Source organism: Lepidochelys olivacea (assembly GCF_965140295.1).
Source record: "Lepidochelys olivacea isolate rLepOli2 genome assembly, chromosome: 5".
Lineage (NCBI taxonomy): Eukaryota > Metazoa > Chordata > Testudines > Cheloniidae > Lepidochelys > Lepidochelys olivacea.
In genome coordinates, this window is record NC_140415.1 from 132,051,070 (window position 1) to 132,076,613 (window position 25,544).

General features: G+C 45.5%; 1 protein-coding gene across 4 annotated transcripts in view; it reads right to left on the reverse strand.

Annotated features, from left to right (window-relative positions):
* NRG1 (neuregulin 1) overlaps positions 1–25,544 on the reverse strand; it is a 707,499-nt gene that overhangs the window by 177,818 nt on the left and 504,137 nt on the right. For 3 of the 4 annotated variants that reach the window (XM_084628934.1, XM_084628933.1, XM_084628932.1), the window contains exons 3-4: positions 21,691–21,868; positions 10,076–10,200 (exon numbers count right to left, since the gene is read on the reverse strand). In XM_084628934.1, the coding sequence (XP_084485060.1) occupies positions 10,076–10,200; positions 21,691–21,868 (303 nt within the window). Of the gene's footprint in view, positions 1–10,075; positions 10,201–21,690; positions 21,869–25,544 lie in introns of those variants that run through there. The other variant, XM_084628935.1, reaches the window with a different exon arrangement.

Below are 25,544 nucleotides of genomic sequence, written 5' to 3' on the forward strand. Positions count from 1 at the left end.
GCTCTTCAGCACATGTTCCTGGACTGTACATTTTCTGAAGTTGTCTAGACAGTTATCAAGCACTGAGGTGGTAAAGTTCTTTATTGCTGCACAAGTTACAACTCCATTGGTAGTACAATATCCTCATGCTTGGCTGGAGAACGAGAAGGGTCATGGATGACACCATTTCCAGAAGTGTCGGGAACATCCTGCTTAGAATTTTAAGCATGCGAGCTTCCAGAAGATCAGAGAAAAGGAATACAGAAGAAGAACGCAGAAGACATTTGGGAAAAGAACTCCGATAGCCACTGGCCATACTATAGTGTTAGATCTTCCTGAACAACTGTGGTCTGTGCCCAACTGTTCAGCCCTGTCACATTGTTCAAAATATTCCAACTCCCTGGGACATTCAGATTGTTCCCATTTTCTGTAGTACTACAAAAATACAGAAATCCCTTATCGAGGCACGAGTTAGTGGAGGGACATCTGTCCACGATTATCTTTCAAGGCAAATAAGACTACCAGGTTGTTCTCTGTTCTTGATCCTGAGGTTGCACATGGACATGACCAAGATCAAGAACCAGTCTATGTAATTTCACTCAATGTAGCTGCAATCAAAGCTTGATGTAAGGCCTTTGTATTAGAATCTGTTCACCTTTCTGGCCTCCCTTTTTCACTAGCTCTTCTGTTTGGATTTTTTCCCTTGTGGCCCAGTTTCCTTTGGCAAATTTACTGTTTCTCTGGAACACTTGGTCCACGATTATCTCATGATGCTGGAAAAATTGTTATGAAGTGCTCCCCCACTACTCTGCGGTGGGTGCTCTGCAAATGAATAGTGTACATATGCATATAAAATACTAGGGTCAAAATCTTGTCACACAAGGTCATAGCACGTGAGGGTGCATGGCTGGGCACCAGTAAGGATCTATGCAGCTTGTCAGGGATGGAGACAGTGCACTGATATATAATTTCAGCTGCCCAAACAATTAACTCTTGTTAAAAACGAGAGGGGACACGGCAGGTCTGGCACTTCAGACATCTCTGCATCAGGCCGTACTGGAGCAACATTTTCTTTTCTTCTTAAAGAAACAGTGCTCCATTCAGTGCCTGTGCTGAGCTGGGGGAGCCTCTCTCATCATTCTCGTTACAGGCTGAGCAGTATCAGTCAAAGCTTAGCCCATGTTTCCACAAAGACAGACAGCAAGTTGCATTTGTAGCGGGAGGTATGACCAGAAGCTCGGCACCAACAGGGCTTCCAGAAGAACCACATTCAGAAAACAAGTGGCACAGTCACACAGCATCAAGCGCGGTTCGTAACATTAACAGCTGAAGGTGTAAAACACAACAGCAGCTCATTATTGCTTATCGAGGACTGTGTGCTGCACCACGGCTGCGATGCATTCCACTCCGCACAACACCTGTAGAAAACAGGCTGAGGAGAAAGAGGAAGGAGGCCTGAAGGTGGCCTCCAGCGCTCGCAGAGGCAGAAAAGCCGTAGGCGGTTTTCAGTAGTGGTGTCTTCAGCATTGTGAGGAGCTGGTGATCTGGAGAGTGGCTTCTGGCCCTCTCTTCATCTTCACGTCTTGGTCTCCATCAACAGCAACAATGTGAATAGCCCTGTCCGTTGCAATCCTCCCCCTCCCACCCCCACACATATTCAGGGGTTCTGCAACAATTTCTGTAGTGGGAGTGCTGATAGCTATTGAAACAAACTGTAAACCCTGTATATGATGGAAACCAATCCGAGCCAGGGGGTGGGGAAGCAGCCCCAGTTCCAGCACCTATGCACATATCCCCTTCCTCTTGGGGCACATCTAAGGTCTGTGAGAGGCGCGGCACTGTCAGGGCTTAAACAAAAGACACAAATTCTTCTCTGAAAATGGAAACATTTGCCTGTTGCTCCTCCACTTCCCTAGGCAAAAACTGCAGAGGGAGAGGCAAGTGAAACGTTGGGTTTTTTTGAGGTAACATGGAAGGAGTTCTCTGAGGCACCTCACTCCCACAGTCCCGGTCCCCCCAGCCAGACCCAGTCTGCGCTCTTTCCCCGGCAGGTGACTGAAGAGAAGGCAAAGACCAGGAAGCGCTCATCAGCACAAACTGCCTGCTGTGTCCTCACTCTGATCCATTGTTCTCATCCATGAAAGCTGTGCCGGGACTGCTGAGAAAGAAGGGCTAACCGCTCGGACAACGAGTGCTATGTGAACTCAGCTGAATGGTCCACTTGCTGGAGTCTGACCTGACATGCCACCCTTTCAAATCATTCCCAAAGGTGGGCCGACACCCATTGTGTCCATGCCTTCATAAGAGCTGGAGGCACAGATTTGACACCACTAATGGATTATACCTGATCCAGCTGACATTAAACAGATGACCGCACAAACCAGGTCAGCAATGCTCTGCTCTATGAACCCAGGCCCCACTGGCACAGTCAGCTAGCCATGCCTGGAGGAGGAGGGGCTTCACAGATAAATGGGGAAACAGACAGGAAGGCAAAGTGAGGAGCAGAGAAATCCACTCCTAAGCAGTGTTCCCCTCAGGGACTTCAAGAAAGAGGAGGATCCCTGGAATAAAAGGCAGACCCCGTCTCCCTCACAGGCAAAGGGTCCTGCTGGAGTAGAGGGAGTTTCCTCCTCCAGAGCCTGGCAGAGAGATTGCGATGATCCAAAGCTCCAGGAAGGGATCCTAATCATGTTAAGAACAGAGAGTGCCTTTCTCCAGGGATAACTCCTGGTGCCCTCGTCTCATATAGAAGCCACTGGCACATCTCTGCGCTCCCTTTCTGCAGTGTTTTATGGAGAGTATGCGGTCTATGGAGGAGTTTGGTGAGATACCCATTTATGTTTAGTGATATAGTGTATGTATGAAAATATAATCAGACATGGAGGAATTGCTTTTAGCATGTTTCATTCACTTTCCAAGTGATGGCTTTCATGTAGCTCCTCTAGAGTACCAAGCAAGATTGTTATTAAACATTTTATTTCAAATGATTAATTAGGGTTATGTTGCTGACATACCAAAAGGACGATCTGTCCATTCATATCTTCATGTTATTTATTTATCATTGAAAAGCTGAGCTAGTTATCCCTACGGGTTTCCCCTCTAGCTCCTTGGAATTGATAGATTGGTCATTTTTATGTGACTCATATTCCTGTAGAAAGTTCCGAACGGAACAGATACCCCTGTAAAAAGAAAAGGAGGACTTGTAGCACCTTAGAGACTAACAAATTTATTTGAGCATAAGCTTTCGTGAGCTACAGCTCACTTCATCGGATGCGATGTAGCTCACAAAAGCTTATGCTCAAATAAATTTGTTAGTCTCTAAGCTGCCACAAGTCCTCCTTTTCTTTTTGTGGACACAGACTAACACGGCTGCTACTCAGATACCCCTGTTTTTTCTCATGGCTCCTTTGAGGTCATGCTTCCTGGTGCTTGCAAGAGCTCTGCCCCTAATCCAAACTCCTAGGGATATTTCTGCCTGATCTGATCTCAATGGTTGCTGCTGTCATTTAATCTTTTAATCACTGAAAGCTGTCCAAAGGAATGGAAGTTGCCCACACACATCTTTTCCCCCGGCACAGCTATGTTCATAGCTCCTTCCCTCCTCATCCATTCTTGAGGGGTGCTGAAGTGGTGACATTGTTCTTCCTACTCAAATTGCACCATTAAAACAAATGCAACTTGGTCCAGATCCTCAGCTGGATTCCACTGGCTGCAATGGAGCGATGCTGATTTACACCAGCTGAGAATCTGGCCCACAATTTCTAGCCTGGCCTCGTCAAACACACAAGAGAGGGGTAGTCTGGTCTCTTGCTCTAATCAAACCTCAGATTGATCAATATAGGGCCACAAAGGGATTTTTCTTTCATGAAATGCATTGCACAGTTGGCCAGGTGCACTATAGGATTTAATGTTTGTAAAGCTGGGTTTCATTTATGATTTTATTTGCCTTCCTCTTAAGCATCAGACATTGGCTACCTCCAGAGGAAGGATAGTGGATTCCATGGACCAGCCTATGGTGGCATGAGAAATCCTGAATTCTTTACTGTCTCCATTTGACATGCTGAATGGTGTTATAGTACCAACACTATTGTGTTACACTGTAAAGAAGCCCACGCATTAACGAAATGGTGGCTGTACATCACCATTTCCAAACCGGGATGCGTAAAGTTGAAATCAATGCAGGGTGTTCAGTACTTTTGAAAATACAGTTACTTCCTTCAGTGTCTACATACTTTTGGAAGACACATTTGAAAACTCTGGCCTTAGTTTATATTACTGTATCAATGCTCATTTAGTACAGTTAAAATGATCCTTAAAAATAATAAAAGTAAGTAAAAAGTGTGCTGCAAGAACCCCTTTGCATAGGAAAAGTGACAAATTAGTATGTGAAAAGCAATTAGCACAATGCACCCAAATCCCAGTGCTCTCTATTTATAGATCTCCAAAAGAGTTTTGTGCATCTTTTCTGACCTCAGTTACAGTCCTTCTTAGGGAACAAATGTGAAAAGGAAGGAGGCCAAATAAGAAGGCAGTTTGTACCCCATGGGCAAGTTACGCTCATTATAAATGAAAAGAGGACAGAAGAACTACCGCATACCATTAAGACTGCTAGAAACTAGAAATTGTAATTTTTAGAATATTCTTATAATTTGATTTTAGTTGTATTTTTAAATTAAAAAAAATCTATTAATAAGGCACTCTACGTGAGAAATTCAAGTTCCTTTCATCTCCCAACAAATTCTACGAGAAGATTTGTCCAGCCAAATACAGCGCATAGCCTGGTAGGAAGAAAAAAAACCCGCAGCATTAGGGCAAACCTGACAGTTTTCAGGCTCGCATTCCCAACACAAGGGGACTACTTCGGACTTGGAAGGAGAATAGGGAAAACAAAAAACAGTTGTTAAAACACGATGAGTAGACCCAAGATCAATTAAAAGTAGCTGCCTAGAACAAAAATGGCTTCTGAAACACTCAAATAGCAGCCAATGAGAGACTTCTGATGGATCTCCTTGGGAATGGAGTTCCACAAGTGAACAAGACATACACCATCTTGTTGCTGAGTGAACCTGGGAACGAAGAGCAGACATGACCCACCCAGCCTTATCTACTGGGCATGGACTCATGGTGAGATGCTTCAACAGATCATGGAAGGTGGGCTTTGATTCATTCACTCCTGTCTCATGAAGGAAGCAAACAGCCATACACTTCAACCTCCAGATTAATTTCAAGGGAAGCTCAGTTAGGAGTGCATTACAGTAATTAATTATCTTAGAGATGACAAAAGTACACGGCAGTTGCATCAACCATTAGGATTTCTGAATGTGTTTTCAGATGGATTTGTATGCATGCCTTGGTGCTTTGGAGAGGGATATTTTAAGCCTTTAAATAAGGAAATAAATGGACTGAAAAGCATGCATACCAGCAGTGGGGACCCATGTCTGACAGATATGGGAAAGTTGTCCAGATAAAAGCTACTCCTAAACACTCACCAGTTAGTGCAGTCCCTGCATAATGAGCACATGTATTCCCAGAAAGGGCCTCAGAACACGTTCCACAACCAAAAGGCTTCACCTAACCAGGTGTCACTACAATAGGTAGGAGGACTTACTGTCCAAGAGCAATTCCCAGCTGCTGAGAAAGGATGGAAGTTCTGGGGTTCCTATAAAGAATCCTGCTTGGAGTTTTATCTTTTACATTAGACCAGGGGTCGGCAACCTATGGCACACGTGCCAAAGATGGCAAGCAAGCCGATTTTTAATGGCACGCTACTGCCTGCTGGGTCCCAGCCACCCTCCCCGCTCAGCCCGCTGCCGAACCCGGGCCGGGACCCCGGCAGGTAGCAGCGAGCCATTCAAAATCCTGCCCGCCCCGGCCTGCTCTTCTCCACCCCCCCCCTAGCAGGGGCAGGATGAAGAAGCTTGGTCCTGCTGGCTGCTGCTGCAGGGCAGGAGAGCTCCTCCTCCCCCGCCTCTTCCCCCGGCATGCTGGGTTCCTGCCCCTCCTCCTCTCCCTCCCTGCTGCCCATCAGCTGATGGCCCTTGCGAGGGCGGGGGAGAAGTGGAGCCGCAGCACGCTCGCTGCTCCGGGGAGGAGGCGGAGAAGAGGTGGGGATGGGGTCTTGGGGAAGGGGGCTGGAATCAGGGCAGATCCCCTCCAGTCCCCTGCTGTGAGCTGCTCTGGGCAGGGGGCTGGGAGCACCCCCACAACCCTAGGCCACACTCCCAGCCCTCTGCCCTGACCCCTACACCCCCCCACACCCCCCCCAGCCCCCTGCCCTGACCCCTGCACCCCCCACACTCCCAGCCCTCTGCTCTGACCCCAGCACCCCCCCACGACCCCAGCCCTGACTCCAGAACCCCCCACATTCCCACCCCCACCCTGAGCACCAAATGGGAGCTCCTGCACCCCCCCCACATTCCCACCTGCACCCCTTGCACCAAATTAATACTCCACACCCAAACCTCCTGCCCCAACCCTGGGCCCCCTCCCTCATTCTAGCTCCTGGCCAGACCCTACACCCCAACCCCCAGCCTGCTCCTTCGCCCCCAGCCCTGTGCTCAGTGCACCCCCACCCTCAGCTCAGTGCAGAGAGGGAGGAAGAGAATGGGCTAGAACCAGGGAGAAGGTAGGTACCCACTCTATGTGGGCAGGGCCAGGATCCCAGACCAGCAGTGGGCTGAGAGGGGCCGGCAGCCGGGACCCTGGGTGGCAGGAGCCAGTGGATGGAACCCCAGACCGGCAGCGGGCTGAGCCACTGCCAGTCTGGGATTCTGGCTGCTGGCCCCTTGCCAGCCGGGGTCCCAACCGCAGGCCCCGCTCAGCCTGCTGCCGGCCTAGGTGAACAGAGCCCCAGGCTGGCAGCGGGCTGAGCGGGCCGGTGGCGTAAGATCAGCATTTTAATTTAATTTTAAATGAAGCTTCTTAAACATTTTGAAAATCTTGTTTACTTTACATACAACAATAGTTTAGTTATATAATATATAGACTTATAGAGAGAGACCTTCTAAAAAACATTAAAATGTATTACGGTCACGCGAAACCTTAAATTAAAGTGACTAAATGAAGACTTGGCACACCACTTCTGAAAGGTTGCCAACCCCTGCAGGAGTGTTTCACTTTTATTTTCTTGTAACCAACTCTGATTTTTATGCCTCATTACTTATAATCACTTAAAATCTATCCTTCCATAGTTAATAAACTTGTTTTATTGTTTTATCTAAGCCAGTGTGTGCTTGGACTGAAGTGTTTGGGAAACTCCATTTGAGATAACAGGATTTGTGCATATCATTTTCTATTAATAAAGTGACGGCCTTTATGTGAGCTTGTGTTGTCCAGGAGAGGGCTTGGCAGTGCAAGACGCACATTTCTGGGGGACAGTCTGGGACTGGAAATTTGCTGCTGTTGTCCTGCAGTATAATTCAAGAGTGGCTGCCCATACCACTCATACAGTATAGCTGGGAGTAATTTACATGCTGGAGGATGGGTGTGAGCAGACCAGGAGTGGTTGCTCTCACAGCAAAGCAGTGTAAAAGGCACTCCAGAACTGAGCGGTCACAGCTGTTCAACAGTCCAGATTGTACCCTGGGGAATGTCACAATCTTTTAATATAATCTCATTCCCAGAAACAGCTGAACCATTTTAGCTGAAATTTAAACAAATAAATACATAAATTCAGCCCAGATCAGACACGTGACAAATTTCAGCCCAAACAAGTGAAGTCTGATCATGTTAGACAGCACTGAAAACAGGATCTTATAACGGAAAGTGCAGAACATTAACTATAGGGGCTGCTCCCACCTCCGCCTAATTTATGTTTGTACAGCAACTAGCACAACAGGACTGGAGCCTCTAGGTGCTACCAGAACTCAAATAATTAATACTACTACATACATACGACTATTCTTTATTATTGCATTTAGAATGTAATGAAGAGAATATGGGGTTACGACACTGCGACTGTATAAACACACAAATTCCAGCAGCGATCACTTTCTTTAATTAAATGGATGTTAAAAGCAATGGTTCTCAGCCACTGATACATACCGAGACTTTGTCGCTTATACCTGGCTCGCCATCCTGCCATCAGGTGGTAACCCCCACAACCAGGGATGAACTTGGGATCCCACCTCTCTACTGCACCACTGCGCTTGGCTTCCATTCAACTCTACATGTGCTAACATTCCGCAACAGCACTTGGACTGCTCCAGACCTCAGCCAGCCACAGCACCTGGCCATTTCCAGGCTCCTTCAGTGACTGTGAGATGGAAGTGGAAGCTGATACAGAAGAGCTGAATGAGTTTTTATTATTATGGCAAGTTACAGACCACACATGTGAATAGGAGCCACATAATGTCTACACTTCAGGCCTCATGACAGAGGTTGGATCCCAAATCTATCATTAAGGTCGAAAGGGGAAGAGGTCACTGGCAGCAGAGGAACAAGGGGTGAGAAGGTCACTGGTACAGTGGGTATCAGAATCTGGTGAATGGATACAGCTCTCTGAGACAGTGGGGAACCAGTGCTTTTGTAGTCACCAGATGTCACCCATGCTGCCCTGAATTTTGGATGGACAATTCCGCCAACAATAGCAGCTGCTCAGAGGTTTGGTTTGCTAGTAGAACCAGCTGAGATGGGCAGTGTCAGTGAGGCCATCACATATGTATGCTGAATTTATTTATCAAATCAAGTATTACTACACAGTATGGACTGGTGTTTGATATCGGCTTATCAGATTTAGTTTAGATCTAGGGTTCAGCCTCTTTAGAGAGACAAGGGACAGCTGCAAAGTTTAGATCAGGACCAAACTTTCCTTAAGTTCAGGAGTATTTGAGATATTCTATTCTATTCTATTCTATTCTATTCTATTCTATACACCCACACTAAGAGTCATTGCACAACCATACATTAACAAAAAAGCCCAAAGACTTACACTGATGACAAATAAAGATTATAGTTTCATTTTCCAATTAGCATGGTACCTACCTCCTAGTTCAGGGCAGTGTGCAACAAACGTGCATTGCATTGTAATGATGTCTTCAAATTCCATCACATTAAGAGACAAAAGTTGTCTTTTAGTTGCTGTATTGATCTAATCAGGTGTATGATCCCTCCCACCCCCACAGGCCTCCTACTTGAATTTCAACTGTTAATACGTTTTAATTACTCAACAACAAGTCCAAGAAACAGAGTTTAAGCATATACCTGCCAACTGGTCATAACCAGAAAGGTTTATATACAGTGATACAAACTAAATTTTGCTAGAAGCATATGTCACAATTCCTATCAGTGAAACAGAAAGAAGCCTTGAAAAATATAATTTTGTAGCTTCAAATGACTTTGAATAAGCTTGAGAGCTTTGCTTGCTCAGACCCTCCATTTCTCAAATCACAAGTCTAAATGACAGTATATGAGACAGGCTTATGTCTGTGAATGACTTCATATGTTGATCACGTAGCTTGCATTAAAACATTTCTCTCACGTGCCAGCTTTCAGGACAACTATCGACATATGTGAAAAGAGAGGTGGTCACATTCCGTAGCCATACGAATATTACCTAGAGATGTGGGCTGGTTTTGAGGAAAGGCACTGGACTGGGACTCAGGAGAGCTGGGTTCAATTGCCTGCGCTGCCACAGACTTAATCTCTATGTGCCTCAGTTACTCTTTTGTATAATGGAAACAGTATTATCCTCTTTCTTACACCTTTTGTCGGTCTTGTCTGTTCAGATTATAAGGCCTTTGGTGCCGGGGCTGAGTCTCACTATGTGTTTGTACAGCGCCTAGCACAATGGGGTGTCAATCTCTGTGGAATCTTCAGGGTGCTATTGTAATGCTGACTCCGCTTGTTTGCATAAGGAGGACCAATTTAATCTAAATAGGCTATACCTACATCAGGCCTAATGTTTTTAAATTTATTTTATTTACACCACAATAGACTCACGTGTTTTCATCTCTATTTTGCTTCCAGTGTGGTCTAGTGGGGACGCACCTCTTGCAATGCTTGCAAGGTTCTCATTCACCTACAGACCCTTTTGGCCGGATGGCTCTTTTAATGCAAGAACTTTTAAACTGCAGTTAAACAAATAGCCATGTCTTACCATTGGTGTCCGTGATGGTGATGCTGGCTTTGGTGCTGTCATTCCCTAGTTTGTTGCTCACTTTGCATGTGTATTCCCCAGCGTCCGCCAGCGATGCTTTCGAAATGTGAAGTTCCGAGTACTTCCTGTGGAATCAGGAGAAACACGTTACATCTTTTATCGGAGTAATAATCATGACAAGCAGCTAATGCATTTATCCAATGAAGAAATTCATCTTCCATCCTCTGACTACACCAGTTTACCCCAACCAGAGTTTGGAGAACTCTGCAGAATAGGCACATGAAAGAGCTCAAATAAATACATTTGTTTGTTTATAGTTTTCTGCTTGAGAGTTCTCTTTGTTATTAAGGGAAATCTACAAAAACCAGCCTTCTCCCTTCAAGAAACTGGACCAGGAGGTACTCCGACACCATGGAGATGGGTGCCTGTACAAAATATAGATAGATTCTCCTGTCATTGGGGTTCATGCTGCCAGTAGCAGAGTTCTGTGCAAGTACTATAGTTTCTAGCATCTGAATAAATAATCATGAGATAGCAAGAAGCTCTTTAAGCAACCTTTGAAACCCCACTAGGAAATCACTGTCCAGCGCAAACAAAAAAATGTGGACAGCAGTTAATCTGCATGAGGCTTCATTTTGTTCCTGGCAAGGAGATGTAATTTAATCAGTCTCCAAGGTTTTAAGATTAGATTTTAAAATGCAGAACTCCTGCCTGCCCATTTATTTGGTAGGAGCACATTCTAGTGTCTCTCAGCAGGGCCCTCACCACAAGTAACCTCAGTAATTCCATTACCTGGACCAGTCATTCTCAGCTCTCTGTATGGCCACAGAACAGGTACAGCACAAGTGGTTTAGCCATAGGCTTCCTCATGCTGCCAGGCCAATCTGGTTTAGCCCTGCCCGGGGCAGACCATCTCTAAGGAGGAGAGGGTAATTCACTCTTTGATCTCACTGCGGAGAGTGCCAATACGGTAGGAATTTGAGGCTACATGAAGGGGTGGTTGTTATATTGTGGACACTTGTGAACTCCTAGCAGAACTAAGGCCTGTTCGACACCTCAACTGTAGGTCAACAGGGCGACATTGCTCAGGGGTGTGAAAAATTCACACCCTTGAGAGAAGTCTTTAAGCCAACCTAAGCCCTGCTGTAGACACTGGTAGGTGGACGGAAGAATCAAGGGTTTGATTACTAGAGAGATGGAAAAAACCCTTCTTTCGCTGTGGCAAGTGTGTATACTACAGCAACATAGCCACTGCAATGCTTGGTGTGTGGCCACAGCCTGAGACTCTTAACTCTCTGCACACAGGGTGCCAAGCACTCATCGAACTGAAATGATGATCAGGAACGGATGGGCTGGGCTGGATTCAAATTGGAGGTGGCAACCTAGAGGTAAAAGGCTCTATCTACCCTAGTACCAATCCCCAGAGCCAGCCAGTGCCCCTTCTCAGCTCTTCCTTGTGCCTATTGGTCCTGCAACAGTATGGAGCAGTTGTTGCAAAGTAGCTTAAGGTTTCCCGTTTTCACACGAAGGCACAACTGTGGAGGAGATGAATCAGAACAGATGCTGGGGGAGGGGAGCTGTAGACTCAAGCCATTGGGGAGACAGGAGGCTGCAGACCCGCAGGCCATTATCAGAGGGAGAAGGCGGCATAGACGCGGGAAGTAGGGTGCTGTTGCACCCCAGGTTTTATAGGCGGCCACCAGCCTTGTGCCCCACTCCCCAATCGCTGGCTCCATGCATTAAATCTGGGGGTGCTTCCCACACCTATGCCCTGTTCCCGGCCCTCCACTCCACAACCCCTCACCTCACCTGGGGCTTGGGTCCCGGCCACCAGCCCCACCCCCTGCTCCCAGGCCTCCTCTCCTGGGGCCTACCCCACTTCCGACCCCACACCCGGGGCTCTGCTCCTGGAGTCCCGGCCGCCGGCCATGCTCCCCAGCCGCTGGCCCCATGCCCAAGGCCCCGCGCCAGGCTCCACGCTCCCAGGGCTCCACACCCAGGGCCCTGCGCATGGTCCCACAGCCGAGGCTCTGCTCTTGGCCCTGCACGTGGGGTCCCGACCACCACCCCCAACCCGGGGCTCCATTTCTGGCCCCATGCCCACCCCCAGCTGTGGCCTCAGCCCCCTTACCCCTGTCCAAGTCCCCCCACTTCTGGAGACACAGCCCTGCTCCCAGCCTCAGGGGCAGGGAGAGGTGGACAGGGTTAAGGGGGCTGGCTTTCAGCATCCCCACTACTAAAAATGTTCCAGCACCACTGGAAGAAGGAGTAGGCCAGTAGAGCAAACCAGAGGCTGGCAGAGCCTAGGCCGGCTAACTCAGGATGCAACATCACCCCACTGATAGGCTGAGAGGGGGTCCGCTAACGTTGTGGAGCCAATCCATGGAATAGTATTCATTGATCCACCTTCCTGGCTGGAGTTCAGGTGGCATGATGCTAGCTGCTTGTGGATGATGTGGGATAAGAATATGTAAGAACATAAGAACGGCCATACTGGGTCAGACCAATGGTCCATCTAGCCCAGTGTCCTATTTTCCAACAGTGGCCAATGCCAGGTGCTTCAGAGGTAATGAACAGAATAGGCAATCGAGTGGTCCATCCCCTGTTGTCCACTCCCAGCTTCTGGCAGTCAGGGGCTAGAGACACCCAGAGCATAGGATTGCATCCCTGACCATCTTGGCTAACAGCTAACAGACCTATCCTCCATGAACTTATCTAGTTAGTTTTTTGAACCCGGTTATAGTTTTGGCCTTCACAACATCCCCTGGCAACGAGTTCCACAAGTTGACTGCAGGGCCAGTCTCGACCAAATGGCTCAGCAAGTGAGGAACATCTTTGGCGCTCCCCCTCCATTTGTTAAATGTTTGAATACCTTATGAGATCCTATAAAGATCCAGAACATTCTAAGGTGGTTAGTGAAAAATGAATCCACATACGGAATACTTGAAACGTTACTTCAAACATCCTATTTGACCTTTTGTCGCTAACAACAAAAACAGCACCCCAAGCCCAATGCCCACCTGGTTGCCTGTGTCACCTGCCCCTAAATCTGGCCCTGCTTGACTGTGCATTATGTTGGTTGTTTTAAACCTGTTGCATATTAATTTCATTGGGTTACCCCTGGTTTTATGTCATGTGAGGGAGTAAAGAACACTTCCTTATTAATTCACTTCCTCCACACCATTCATGATTGTACAGACTTCTATCATATCCCCTCCTTAGTCGTCTCTTTTCCAAGCTGAAAAGTCCCAGTCTTTTTAATCTCTTCTCATATGGAAGCTGTTCCAAACTCTAATCTCTTCTCATATGGAAGCTGTTCCAAACTAGGATACAGAGGGACCTAGACCAATTGGAGGATTGGGCCAAAAGAAATCTGATGAGGTTCAATAAGGATAAGTGCAGGGTCCTGCACTTAGGACGGAAGAACCCAATGCACAGCTACAGATTAGAGACCGAATGGCTAGGCAGCAGCTCTGCGGAAAAGGACCTAGGGGTGACAGTGGACGAGAAGCTGGATATGAGTCAGCAGTGTGCCCTTGTTGCCAAGAAGGCCAATGGCATTTTGGGATGTATAAGTAGGGGCATGGCGAGCAGATCGAGGGATGTGATCGTCCCCCTCTATTCGACATTGGTGAGGCCTCATCTGGAGTACTGTGTCCAGTTTTGGGCCCCACACTACAAGAAGGATGTGGATAAATTGGAGAGAGTCCAGCGAAGGGCAACAAAAATGATTAGGGGTCTAGAACACATGACTTCTGAGGAGAGGCTGAGGGAACTGGGATTGTTTAGTCTGCAGAAGAGAAGAATGAGGGGGGATTTGATAGCTGCTTTCAACTACCTGAGAGGTGGTTCCAGAGAGGATGGTTCTAGACTATTCTCAGTGGTAGAAGAGGACAGGACAAGGAGTAATGGTCTCAAGTTGCAGTGGGGGAGGTTTAGGTTGGATATTAGGAAAAACTTTTTCACTAGGAGGGTGGTGAAACACTGGAATGCGTTACCTAGGGAGGTGGTAGAATCTCCTTCCTTAGAAGTTTTGAAGGTCAGGCTTGACAAAGCCCTGGCTGGGATGATTTAATTAGGGATTGGTCCTGCTTTGAGCAGGGGGTTGGACTAGATGACCTCCTGAGGTCCCTTCCAACCCTGACATTCTATGATTCTATGATTCTATGATTCTTAATCATTTTTGTTGCCCTTCTCTGTACCTTTTCCAATTCTAATAGATCTTTTTTGAGATGGGGCAATCAGAACTGCATTCAGTATTCAAGGTGGGGCATATCATGGATTTACATTGTGGTATTACATTTTCTGTCTTATTATCTATCCCTTTCCAAATATTTGCTTTTTTGGCTGCTGCTGCATATTGAGTGGATGTTTTCAGAGAACTATCCACGACTCCAAGATCTCTTTCTTCTGTGGTAACAGCTAATTCATACCCCATAATTTTGTAAGTATAAGTTGGCTTATGTTTTCCGATGTGCATGACTTTGCATTCATCAACATAGAGTTTCATCGGCCATTTGTTGCCCAGTTACTCAGTTTTGTGAGTCCCCACAGTCAGCTTTGGACTTAATTGTCTTGAGTAATTTTGTATTGTCTGCAAATTTTGACACCTCTCTGCTTACCTCTTTTTCCAGATCATTTATGAATGTGTTGAATAGGACTGGTCCCAGTACAGATCTCTGGGGGACATCACTATTTATCTCTCTCCATTCTGAAAGCTGACCATTTATTCCTACCTTTTATTTCCTGTCTTTTAAAGCAGTTGCTGATCCATGAGAGGACCTTCCCTCTTATCCCATGAAATGGGGATAAAATTCTGATAACCAGAGAATGCAATGGGGAGCGATAGCTCAGTGGTTTGAGCAGTGGTCTGCTAAACCCAGGGTTGTGAGTTCAATCCTTGAGGGGGGCCATGTGGGATCTGGGGCAAAAATTGGGGATTGGTCCTGCTTTGAGCAGGGGGTTGGACTAGATGACCTCCTGAGGTCTCTTCCAACCGTGATATTCTATGATTCAAGGTACTGCATATTTAGTTTACAGTCTTGTGCAAGACCAACATTCAGGTGTATCGTGTCCACAATAATTAAAAGCACAGTTTCAACAGTCTCTCATATTTTGGACTCCTACCACATTTCAGTTCACGTTGAGTGGTCTACTTTCCTCTCTCTATCTCACGTATCAAGATCCATGAGAACCATCTATGTGGCACTTGTAGCAGAGGAACAAACCCTCTACTCTGCACAGGTCATTACGTTAACTTAGAAAAAACAGTGAGGTCTAAACTTTTAATTTTAGAATAGAAAAAGGAAGTTAGGAGTCAAATTAGTCAAATTAGTTGTGGAAGTCTAACAAGCCTGGCATTTTGTTATTTTTCCTAGGTGCAAAATCCATAGCAGTGGTTCCAAATCTGAGAAAGAAATTGAATATTCATAGCATCAGTGGTATTATAGGCACTTATTGTTAGCTAATGCTACAATTCAAATAACTGCATGCACACCCAAACTCATTAATCACTTTAAATGAGGAAGCAGCCAAAAAATCCTGGGCTTATGTGCATGCATGGAAGGAAGAAAACCCCACCAAGAATGCATCAAAGCCCAGACAATAGGAGTGCTCAGTATCATAGACTGAGGGTCTCGAAGCTGCCTTCCTGTCCTGTCCCTGTCCTCCTGCCTTGTTCCAGATCTGTGCTTCAATGTACTGTCCCAGCTACTCAGGCTCTGACCCTTGGCTTGACTCTGGCTCTGTCCACTAAACCTGACCACCACCGTTCTAGCCACTAGGTATAACTGCCTACGTCCCAGTCTATGACACTTTCTCTGTCTGTCATCCAGAATAGCTAACTGTAAGCAAATATTCAAATGAAGCTGATATGGCAGCCCAAACTGCTGGTGCATTTGCATGCAGCATTTCATGAGTGGTTTCATTTCTAATATCAACAGCCAGGTGAAACAGCAAGCGCAAATTATTTAGACACAGGTGCCAGAAAGATTTGAAATGCACAGAAAGAAGATGAAGAACTGAAATGTTGCCATTAGAAGTGGGCAACTGAGTGAATATTTTACTAACGGGTGAGAAGACATGGACTGGTGCCAGACTTCTCTGAATGGCATTACCTGGTATGTCGACTGATACAAAGGAAATGTTTAGTCTTTTGTATCAGCCAGCCCACTGGCTTTCAAGCAGGCTTGGACAGAGACCACTCATATCAGGGGTATTCCTGAAGTCCATTGTAGATGAAAAAATGGGTTCAAAATGTCAATATGGGATTTACCTATGATTATCCCAAGGTGAACAGCATTAGATCATAAACCCATTCAAGCAAGCTAATAGGCCAAGGAAATACTGCATCTGTGACACATCTGCAGATGTCATTAGCTAACAATATGCATCAGGATATTGCACCAGTAAATAACAGTCAGCAATTTCATCTCCTCCACACCAAAGTCTGTTGGTTCTGGTGTCTGTTGGTCATACCGTCCCTGTCATTTTAAAGGAAGCTGCAAAGCTACTCCATTTCTGTTTCAGTAGTTGGCCACTTATTTTGCCTATCAGATATTTTTACATTTTGTCTAAAATTTTACATCTAATTTGTTGGAATTAAAAAAAAAGTTTCTTTCTTGAAATGACTTTGCACTTTCTATTATGCAGCCACACAATGAGCAAAGAGTTGGTGTGTAAAATCTGAAATTAACAAAAGTCACTGTTGATGGTTGGACACTACTTTCAACCTTAATGGAATTTTATTAATATGTATAAACTGTTCTTCTGAACTGTCTGGATTGGTGAAGCCAATAACATTAGGCTGCCTTGAATCCTGATGATGCTAGTGTGTGTCTTCTGCAGCACAATATAACTCACTCTTTAAGTAGCCATTTGTCTGTAAAATAAATATTAATTCTAGCCAGCTCAGATGACTCTCTACACCTTTTTATAGATCATTATTATAAAAATTCCATATTAAAACTGATTGTCCATATAACAATATAGCAGCCCAAGAATAAGAAATATTTGCCTGCTCAATTATCTTGTATCATAAAAACACTAAAAATAGAGAAATATTAACCATTTAAATTCATTTAGCTTGGTATGGGAAATTGCTTGTGTTCCTTCATTAATCCAATTTGCACATAATATAATTCTGATCTTTACTGCATTCACCTGCACTGTATTATTTTTCCACTTATTTATTTAGCTTTATAATATGTTCCTGTCCTATGTATGTGTACAGTATAATCTAAACATGAATTTCAACTGAGCCAAGGGCTATGTTCATGATCTTCCACCAAAACAATACATATCTCTTCGCAGGCCTGGAGTGGTAGCAGCCAAAGCAATAACAAAAGCCCACTCTCTCCCCAAGTTACAATACTGAATGACAAATTCCTTCAGCTGGGGACACACCACAGGCGACTATCTCCGAATCTCAGCTAGACACTCTTCACTCACAGCACCTCACCTACACATGGACCAGGAAGGCAGACAAACGGACTCCTGTGGTACAGAGTATGGGAGTGATGTCAGGGCAGAGGAGCTGTCAGTGCTAACCTGTGAGGACTCTCAGACTATGTCTACATTGCAATTAGACACCTGGGGCTGGCCTATACTAGCTGATTTGGGCTTGCAGGGCTCAGGCTAAGGGGCTGTTTAATTGCTGTGTAGACGTTCTGGCTTGGGCTGCAGCCTGAGGTCTGGGACCCTCCCACCTCACAGGGTCCTAGAACCTGGATTCCAGTTGGAGTTGGAATGGCTACAGGGCAATTAAACATCCCCTTAGCCATAGCCAGCTGGCATGGGTCAGCCACGTGGGTTTTTAATTGCAGGGTAGATATACCCTCACAGACAACACCTGTGCAGTTTGTCACAACTTCATCACCTTTTCGGTAAAAGCACAGAGCCACTCGAGCAATTTCAGCTGTCTCTGCCAGTTTCCACAGGCATATTCCCAAATATCATGCGGGCAGTGGTACTGAAGGCAGCTGATAGATCTGAAAGAATCAGCAAAGGCACTTGATTTGCTTCCACTTCCAGAAGGTCAGTAGCCAAACAGACCAACTAGGTAAGTCTCTGTACCGTATCCTAGCCTAAAAGCAGACTGTGGGGGGGGGGGGGGGGCGTGCCAGGGAAATCAGAGAATTCCAAGTATTACCAGAGTTGCCTCATTAGTCCTTCCCAATAAATCCTCTGAGACAGGGTCAGAGATCAAGTTCCTCAGAATCCAGATACAGTTTCTTGGGCCAAGGCCTAACAATTGCTTCTTTATGAGATTTTGCTTCTACACCCTTTCTAAAAGGTAGCATTGATACTCTTCTCCACTAATGGTCTCAACATTTCCCGGCAAAATTTGGTGAGTTAAGAGAGTCATTAGTCCAATGTTCTCCAATGGTCATACAACAAAGCTCCTCAAGCACATCAAATAATGTAGGGTGAACAAAATTGGCCAAAACAGAAGAAAAAATGGCATTTGTCACATATAGGCAGCCAAGGGTCAGGTGTCTCCACAATACAGACTGAAATTACTACACTGCAAGAAACACTTGACTCTGCAAATAGGTCTAGATTCACTGGGCTATTTATCACCTGGAACAGTTCCACTTACCAGGACTTCACAGGTGCAAAGTACGGAGGGCAAGGGCCCTTTCTTTATCATGCCTAGAAACTTCAAAAATTCTTTATGTCACAGTCAGACAGACTCAAGGGGTGGCTACTCTAGCTGACTCCCTTCCTGCTTCCTCTGTCACTGACTATACTGCAGTGCACTGCAAGGACAATGCCGGGTAAGAGAGGAGAGAATGTATCTTTTCAGTCTCATTCATTTGATAGCGAGAACAGATATGCTTGGTGTAACACAAAAAGATTAAGTGCTGCTATTTGGGTGGAGGATTTGACACACAACAATAAGTGTTCACCCCCTCAGAGGAAAATGCAACAAAATCCCCCACCTTAGAGCAAAACACCAAAACCAGTTGTGGTTTGTTCTACAGAAAAGTGTGTCTTCAGATCTGATCCTGTAAAGTTAATAGCACTTTAGCCTGAGCAAGGAGTGCAGGATTGGGCCCCAAGTGTCTTAAATGCACACAGTAGGACCTCAGAGTTATGAACACCAGAATTACAAAACTGACCAGTCAACCACACACCTCATTTGGAACTGGAACTCCCCCCCAAAGCAAACACAGTATAGTACTGTTTTAAATGTAAACTACTAAAAAAATAAAGGGAAAGTAGCTTTTTTTCTTCTGCATAGTAAAGTTTCAAAGCTGTATTAAGTCAAAGTTCAGTTGCAAACTTTTTGAAAGAACAACCATAACATTTTGTTCAGAGTTACAAAGATTGCAGAGTTATGAACAACCTGCATTCCCGAGGTGTTCGTAACTCTGAGGTTCTACTGTACCTTTAATACACCCTTCTATGTAAGAGGGACAAGGTGCAAACCAGCTCTTTGAAACCAAAACATTCTTGTGGGAATAGAATGTCAAACCCTCCTCCATAGATGAGAGAATAAGGTATTACTTAACTTCTCTCTCTCTCTTTGACTGCCTTTTACACAGAAACAGTGCTCCAGATTCTTCCCACACATGCTTCATCAGCCACCTGGTAAGGACATTTTCCTCCACCAGGAGCATGAATTTCTGACAGCTCTCAGAGGAGTGCCCAATCTTGTGAGGTTCTCACTAGAGCGCCGTAATGTTTTTTTGACCAAAACTTTTTTTTTCAGTGAAAATGCAGATTTGGGTCAACTGAAACATTTTGCAAATTTCTGTCCATTCTGGCAAATTGTTTCAGTTGAACTAAAAAAAATATGAAAAAAATCAAAACAGTCCATATTGACCTTTTTTAAATGAAATGATCTGATCTATTTTTTTTATTCCAAATGACTTTCTGTTTAGAAATGTCCTTACACTTTATTTTTAAAATTTATAGAATATTAAAAAAATCTTGATATCTAAATGAAGTGTTTCATTTTCGGTTGAACTAAACGTTTTGTTCGACCCAAAACAATTGTCGGGCTCAACGGGTAGTGACCAATGGCTCCATGTCTAGTTGGCAGCCGGTGTCAAGTGGAGTGCCCTAGGGGTCGGTCCTGGGGCCGGTTTTGTTCAATATCTTCATTAATGATCTGGAGGATGGTGTGGATTGCACTCTCAGCAAATTTGCGGATGATACTAAACTGGGAGGAGTGGTAGATACGCTGGAGGGCAGGGATAGGATACAGAGGGACCTAGACAAATTGGAGGATTGGGCCAAAAGAAATCTGATGAGGTTCAATAAGGATAAGTGCAGGGTCCTGCACTTAGGACGGAAGAACCCAATGCACAGCTACAGACTAGGGACCGAATGGCTAGGCAGCAGTTCTGCGGAAAAGGACCTAGGGGTGACAGTGGACGAGAAGCTGGATATGAGTCAGCAGTGTGCCCTTGTTGCCAAGGAGGCCAATGGCATTTTGGGATGTATAAGTAGGGGCATAGTGAGCAGATCGAGGGACGTGATCGTTCCCCTCTATTCGACATTGGTGAGGCCTCATCTGGAGTACTGTGTCCAGTTTTGGGCCCCACATTACAAGAAGGATGTGGATAAATTGGAAAGAGTCCAGCGAAGGGCAACAAAAATGATTAGGGGTCTGGAACACATGACTTATGAGGAGAGGCTGAGGGAGCTGGGATTGTTTAGTCTGCAGAAGAGAAGAATGAGGGGGGATTTGATAGCTGCTTTCAACTACCTGAGAGGTGGTTCCAGAGAGGATGGTTCTAGACTATTCTCAGTGGTAGAAGAGGACAGGACAAGGAGTAATGGTCTCAAGTTGCAGTGGGGGAGGTTTAGGTTGGATATTAGGAAAAACTTTTTCACTAGGAGGGTGGTGAAACACTGGAATGCGTTGCCTAGGGAGGTGGTGGAATCTCCTTCCTTAGAAGTTTTGAAGGTCAGGCTTGACAAAGCCCTGGCTGGGATGATTTAATTGGGGATTGGTCCTGCTTTTGCGCAGGGGGTTGCACTAGATGACCTCCTGAGGTCCCTTCCAACCCTGATATTCTATGATTCTAATTCTTTTTGACTTTTCAATTGGACAAAAATACCAAAACTTTTCATTTTTGGATCGATCCAAAATTCGTTTTTCTTTTGATTTTTCAGAATTCACAAGAAACCGAAAAAATCTATTAGCCACACAGCTCTAGTTTGGAGTGCCCCGGTAAAGCCAGTGGTAATTGAAGCCTCTCAGAACGTCACGGGAGACACTTAGCAACTTCCAATGCAAGACTCAACGTTATTCCTTTTGATAGTTTCAAACAATCTGGCACTTCAACAACAAACATGAGATTTTATCAATGGCCTGCACCCAAGATTTACTAGTTTAAAAAAATGTCTGCACTTTACTATAAAAAACAACAATCGGAATAAAAAATAGAGTATTCGTTATGAGATATTCCATTTTTGTTATTACTTGACAACAATATATAAGTCCTAGTGAAAATAAAGAGATAACCTATTTCCATTAATTCTCTTTCCTTATTTCACAGCACTCAGTTGTGAATGCTGAGATCATTAATACTCCCAGTGCTTGGGGAATAATTCCACTTTCTCCCCCCAGCCCAGCTTGCAAGATGTATCACTGTACTTACTTTTGTTTTTTGGAGATCTTGACATTTTCCGGTTTGTTTTTTTTGGTTATTTCTTTTCCATTCTTTAGCCATTTGAATCTGAGAGCGGGGTATTCGGAATTGGCTTCACACCTGAGCACTAGCTTCTGACCCACAGCGGACTCCTGGTTTTTCAGCTCCTTCAATTTGGGAGGCACAGCTAAAGAGAGAAAAGAAAGCACTGGTGATTAGGCTGCTTTCAAAAGAGAAAACCATGCTAATTGAAGTAGACCTAGGCAAGCCAGAACATTTACAGACAGAACCTGACTAAATGATTTCTAAACCAAAAAATCTCTCATTTGCATGAATTATACTTAAAATATATGAAAAAGAGAAGATATGAATTGGTTATATTGGTGTGTTTACCCTAGAAGGAAACAAGACTTCTTTGACTTCCCAGACACAAGACATCACAACCTATGCAGAACTAAAATGATGCTCCTATAGTCAATACAGAGATGCAGCCAATTAATACTGGGATCTGCAGTTGAGTAATGATCTATGTGGCAGGCCAGGCCTCTTGAAGCAAGACTTCATGCTGGGATCTGTAGGGTATGTCTACATTGTACACTGAGCCCAGATCTGTGGGACCTGGGCTTGGTGTTTCCAAGCCTGTGCTTGAGCATCCATACTGCATTGTAAACCTGGGTTTACAGTTACTGGACCCGTGTCTCACAGAGATGCCAATATGTCCATACTGCTCTATGCAGACCTTCTGTCTCCAATTTGTGGCTTGAGCTGCATCCACACTGCAAAAGGATAGGGCTTGAATCTGAGTCATGCAAGATTTAGGCTCTGATCCACTCCCCTAACAGGGACCTAGGACTTGGGTCCTGAGTGCTTGCTGACCCAAGTCAAACTGATGGAGCCCAAGCTTCCCTTCCATCCACACACCAAACCTGAGTCAGAGCCCTGGTTTGGGTATGTCTACACTGCAATAAAAGACCAGTGGCATGGCCGTGACTGGCCTTGGTCAGCTGACTTGGGTTCGTGGGGGGTTGGGCTGCAGGGCTGTAAAATTGCAATGTGGACATTTGAGCTCAGGCTGGAGCCCAGGCTCTGAGACCCACCCCTGTCGCGTGGTCCCGAACTCCAGGCTTCAGCCCAAACCCAGACATCTACACTGCAGTTTGATATAGTCCCGCAGCCAGAGCCCTGCGAGCCAGAGTCAGCTGTCCTGGGCTCTGAGGCTCAGTGCCACGGGTTTTTTAATTGCATACCCATCATCTCCATGGGCCATACTGAAGGCAATAGAATAAGTAGTGTAAAACATGTTATTTATTTGGCTATCAGACACTGCCTATCCAAAGGCTCCAGGTACCTCTGATATGACAGACAGCTTAAAGAACAAATATAAGCATAGCAGCTTCCCAAACCACCGCGGGGAGAAGACACTCACTCCAGACGATAATTCCAACCCACATTACACTGAGCTCAACCTAAACTAGCCCCTTCTTTCCCAAGGCCACAGAAAAGAGGCAGGCTTTGAAGCATACTTTGGGGATCAGCAGATTAGGGCCATATTGGATTGAGGGAGTGGGCCTGAATTCCAGAGTCCAAGGTCAGGTCTACACTAAAATGTTAAGTTGACCCAGCTACGTCACTCGGGGATGTGAAAAATCCACACCCCTGAGCAATGCCATTAAACCAACCGAACCCCCAGGGTAGACAGCATTAAGTCAATGGAATAATTCTTCCGCCTTTTTAGTTTCTGAACACTGAATTTCCCCCTATCCTCCAAAAAAAGTGGTTTAAAACAAACAAAAAAGCCCAGGTTATGGAAGAACTGAATTGTTTTGGGGAACATTTTTGAAAAATAATAATAATTTTACAATCTCCCACAAAAATCATCAGCATTTTTCACCAGCTCCATTAGTGACATGCATGCTGACAAACGTGCCATTGAGTTTTGTGGATCGGAGATCAGGTTGTCTGTGAAATGGGGAAGGTGAAATTTGCACATCAATATTGTCAATAATGGAGCAGGTGAGCCGCAAAAGGTAAAAATATTTACATAACCTTCCATAACCAGTTATCTGAATACTCATAAAACATGTCCCTGTTATATAGTCCGTATAACGGTTATATTAAGCAGGGGAGCAACATCAACTATAGGGTACCAGGTTTTTGTATTGGTTGAACTGTCAAGCTCAGTAAGAAATAAGAGCTAATGTTTTGGATCTTATTTTAATTCAACAGTTTCTGCACAAAATGGCTTGCAGAACTTTTTCCCATCAGAGCTGTCAATGGAAACCAGTGTTAAATGAATATGCTCCTGTAGCGGGATGGTCACCTGCTCCCGGCCCAAAGGGGTTAAAAGCCAGCCCTGGGAGAGGGCCGGGGCTGGGAGCCTTAGGCTGGGCTGATTGGGAAGCAGCCTCAGCTGTGGCCATGCCCCAAACAGGCTCGGCTGGCCCTATGAAGGGGCTGCTGGAATGAAGCTCAGGAGACGCTCTCTAGCTCTGAGAGGGAGGGACCTGGCTGCAGGGACCTAAGCAGAGTACCTGGATTGGAGCAGGGCTGGGGAGGGGCCTGAGGAGCTGGGGAGCTCCAGCCAGGAAAGCCCCAGGCTGCGGCCTAGTATTAGGCCCAACCGGTACTGGGGTGGCAGGGAACAGCCCAAGGTTAGGCAGAGGCAGCAGGTCCAAACCCAACCTTGCCTGGGATGAGTGGCTCATCCTGCAGTCTGCCGCAGGGCGCGGGGCTAGCTGGTGACTGGCAGGAGCCTACGACTGAAGCGAGGGAGGGGTAGGGGCTGGTGGTTCCCCGGGGAGGAAGTGAGGGGTTACTGCCCTGCAAGTGAGGGGTTACTGCCCTGCAAGTGAGGGGTTACTGCCAAGGGGCAGCACCCTGGCATACAAGGGGCACCGGGTCTGGGAGGGACATGGGGGCCCGGCGTAAGCGGGACACCGGCCTGCAGAGGGCGCTCCAAGGCTGGAAGTAGAGCTAATTCCCAGGACACCAGCAGGAGGCGCCGCAGGGGTGAGTCCCGCACGCTTACAGCTCCACTCTTCCCATAACTCAGGAGTTACCAGGAAACATAAAAGTAGATGCAACTAATTCATGGTCACTCATTGTCTACAGGCCCTCCACAGAAAGCGGTACGATTTGCACTCAGATATGACGGAAAAAGGAGTGTCTTTTTTCATTTCCAGTATGTTTGTTTGTGTTTCCCTTCATCCATGCTTTTGCAAAGTTAACCATATACCTGTCAGACATATGACAATGAACTTACTGATAAATTACAGCATAGAACGCTTTACACTTTGACATTTAGTAGAAATGCAGCTACACAGATTATAACTGCAGCTGTCCTTCACTTCAGACCTATCACTGCTTTTGGTGCAGTCTCTGTGGGACATGCATTGGTTTGGAAGGAAAGTGACTTTTAGAGATACTAGTATCTTTAATGCTTATCTTTTACTGTCCATTGCTTTAATAGCCCCTTAAAAGCTTGAAAATATTATTTATTTCTCTGTTAGTTTTGGCCCATTTCCATTCGGTAAGCACTGATTACTTCCCTGGCTTTATCTCTAGGGAGTTCATGCCAGCATGACTGCGCTTCATTTGTTCCTGTGTATGCCAACCAGCATCACGGATGTGACCAGCAAACATTTGCCAAATGGTAAGGATGAAGTTTGCTGTTACAGGGCTAGAGCACGTGAGCCCAAGACCTTAAACCTCTTCTCTCGGTAATACAAAATAGTGCTTATTAAACAATTGTTGGTGGCAGAATGATTTGTACAACATACATATTTAACACTGAGAAGTATAGCCCTCCAATGGTTAAGGCGGATCAAACTTTGGACAGAGCTCTTCCAGGGATTTCAGTATCG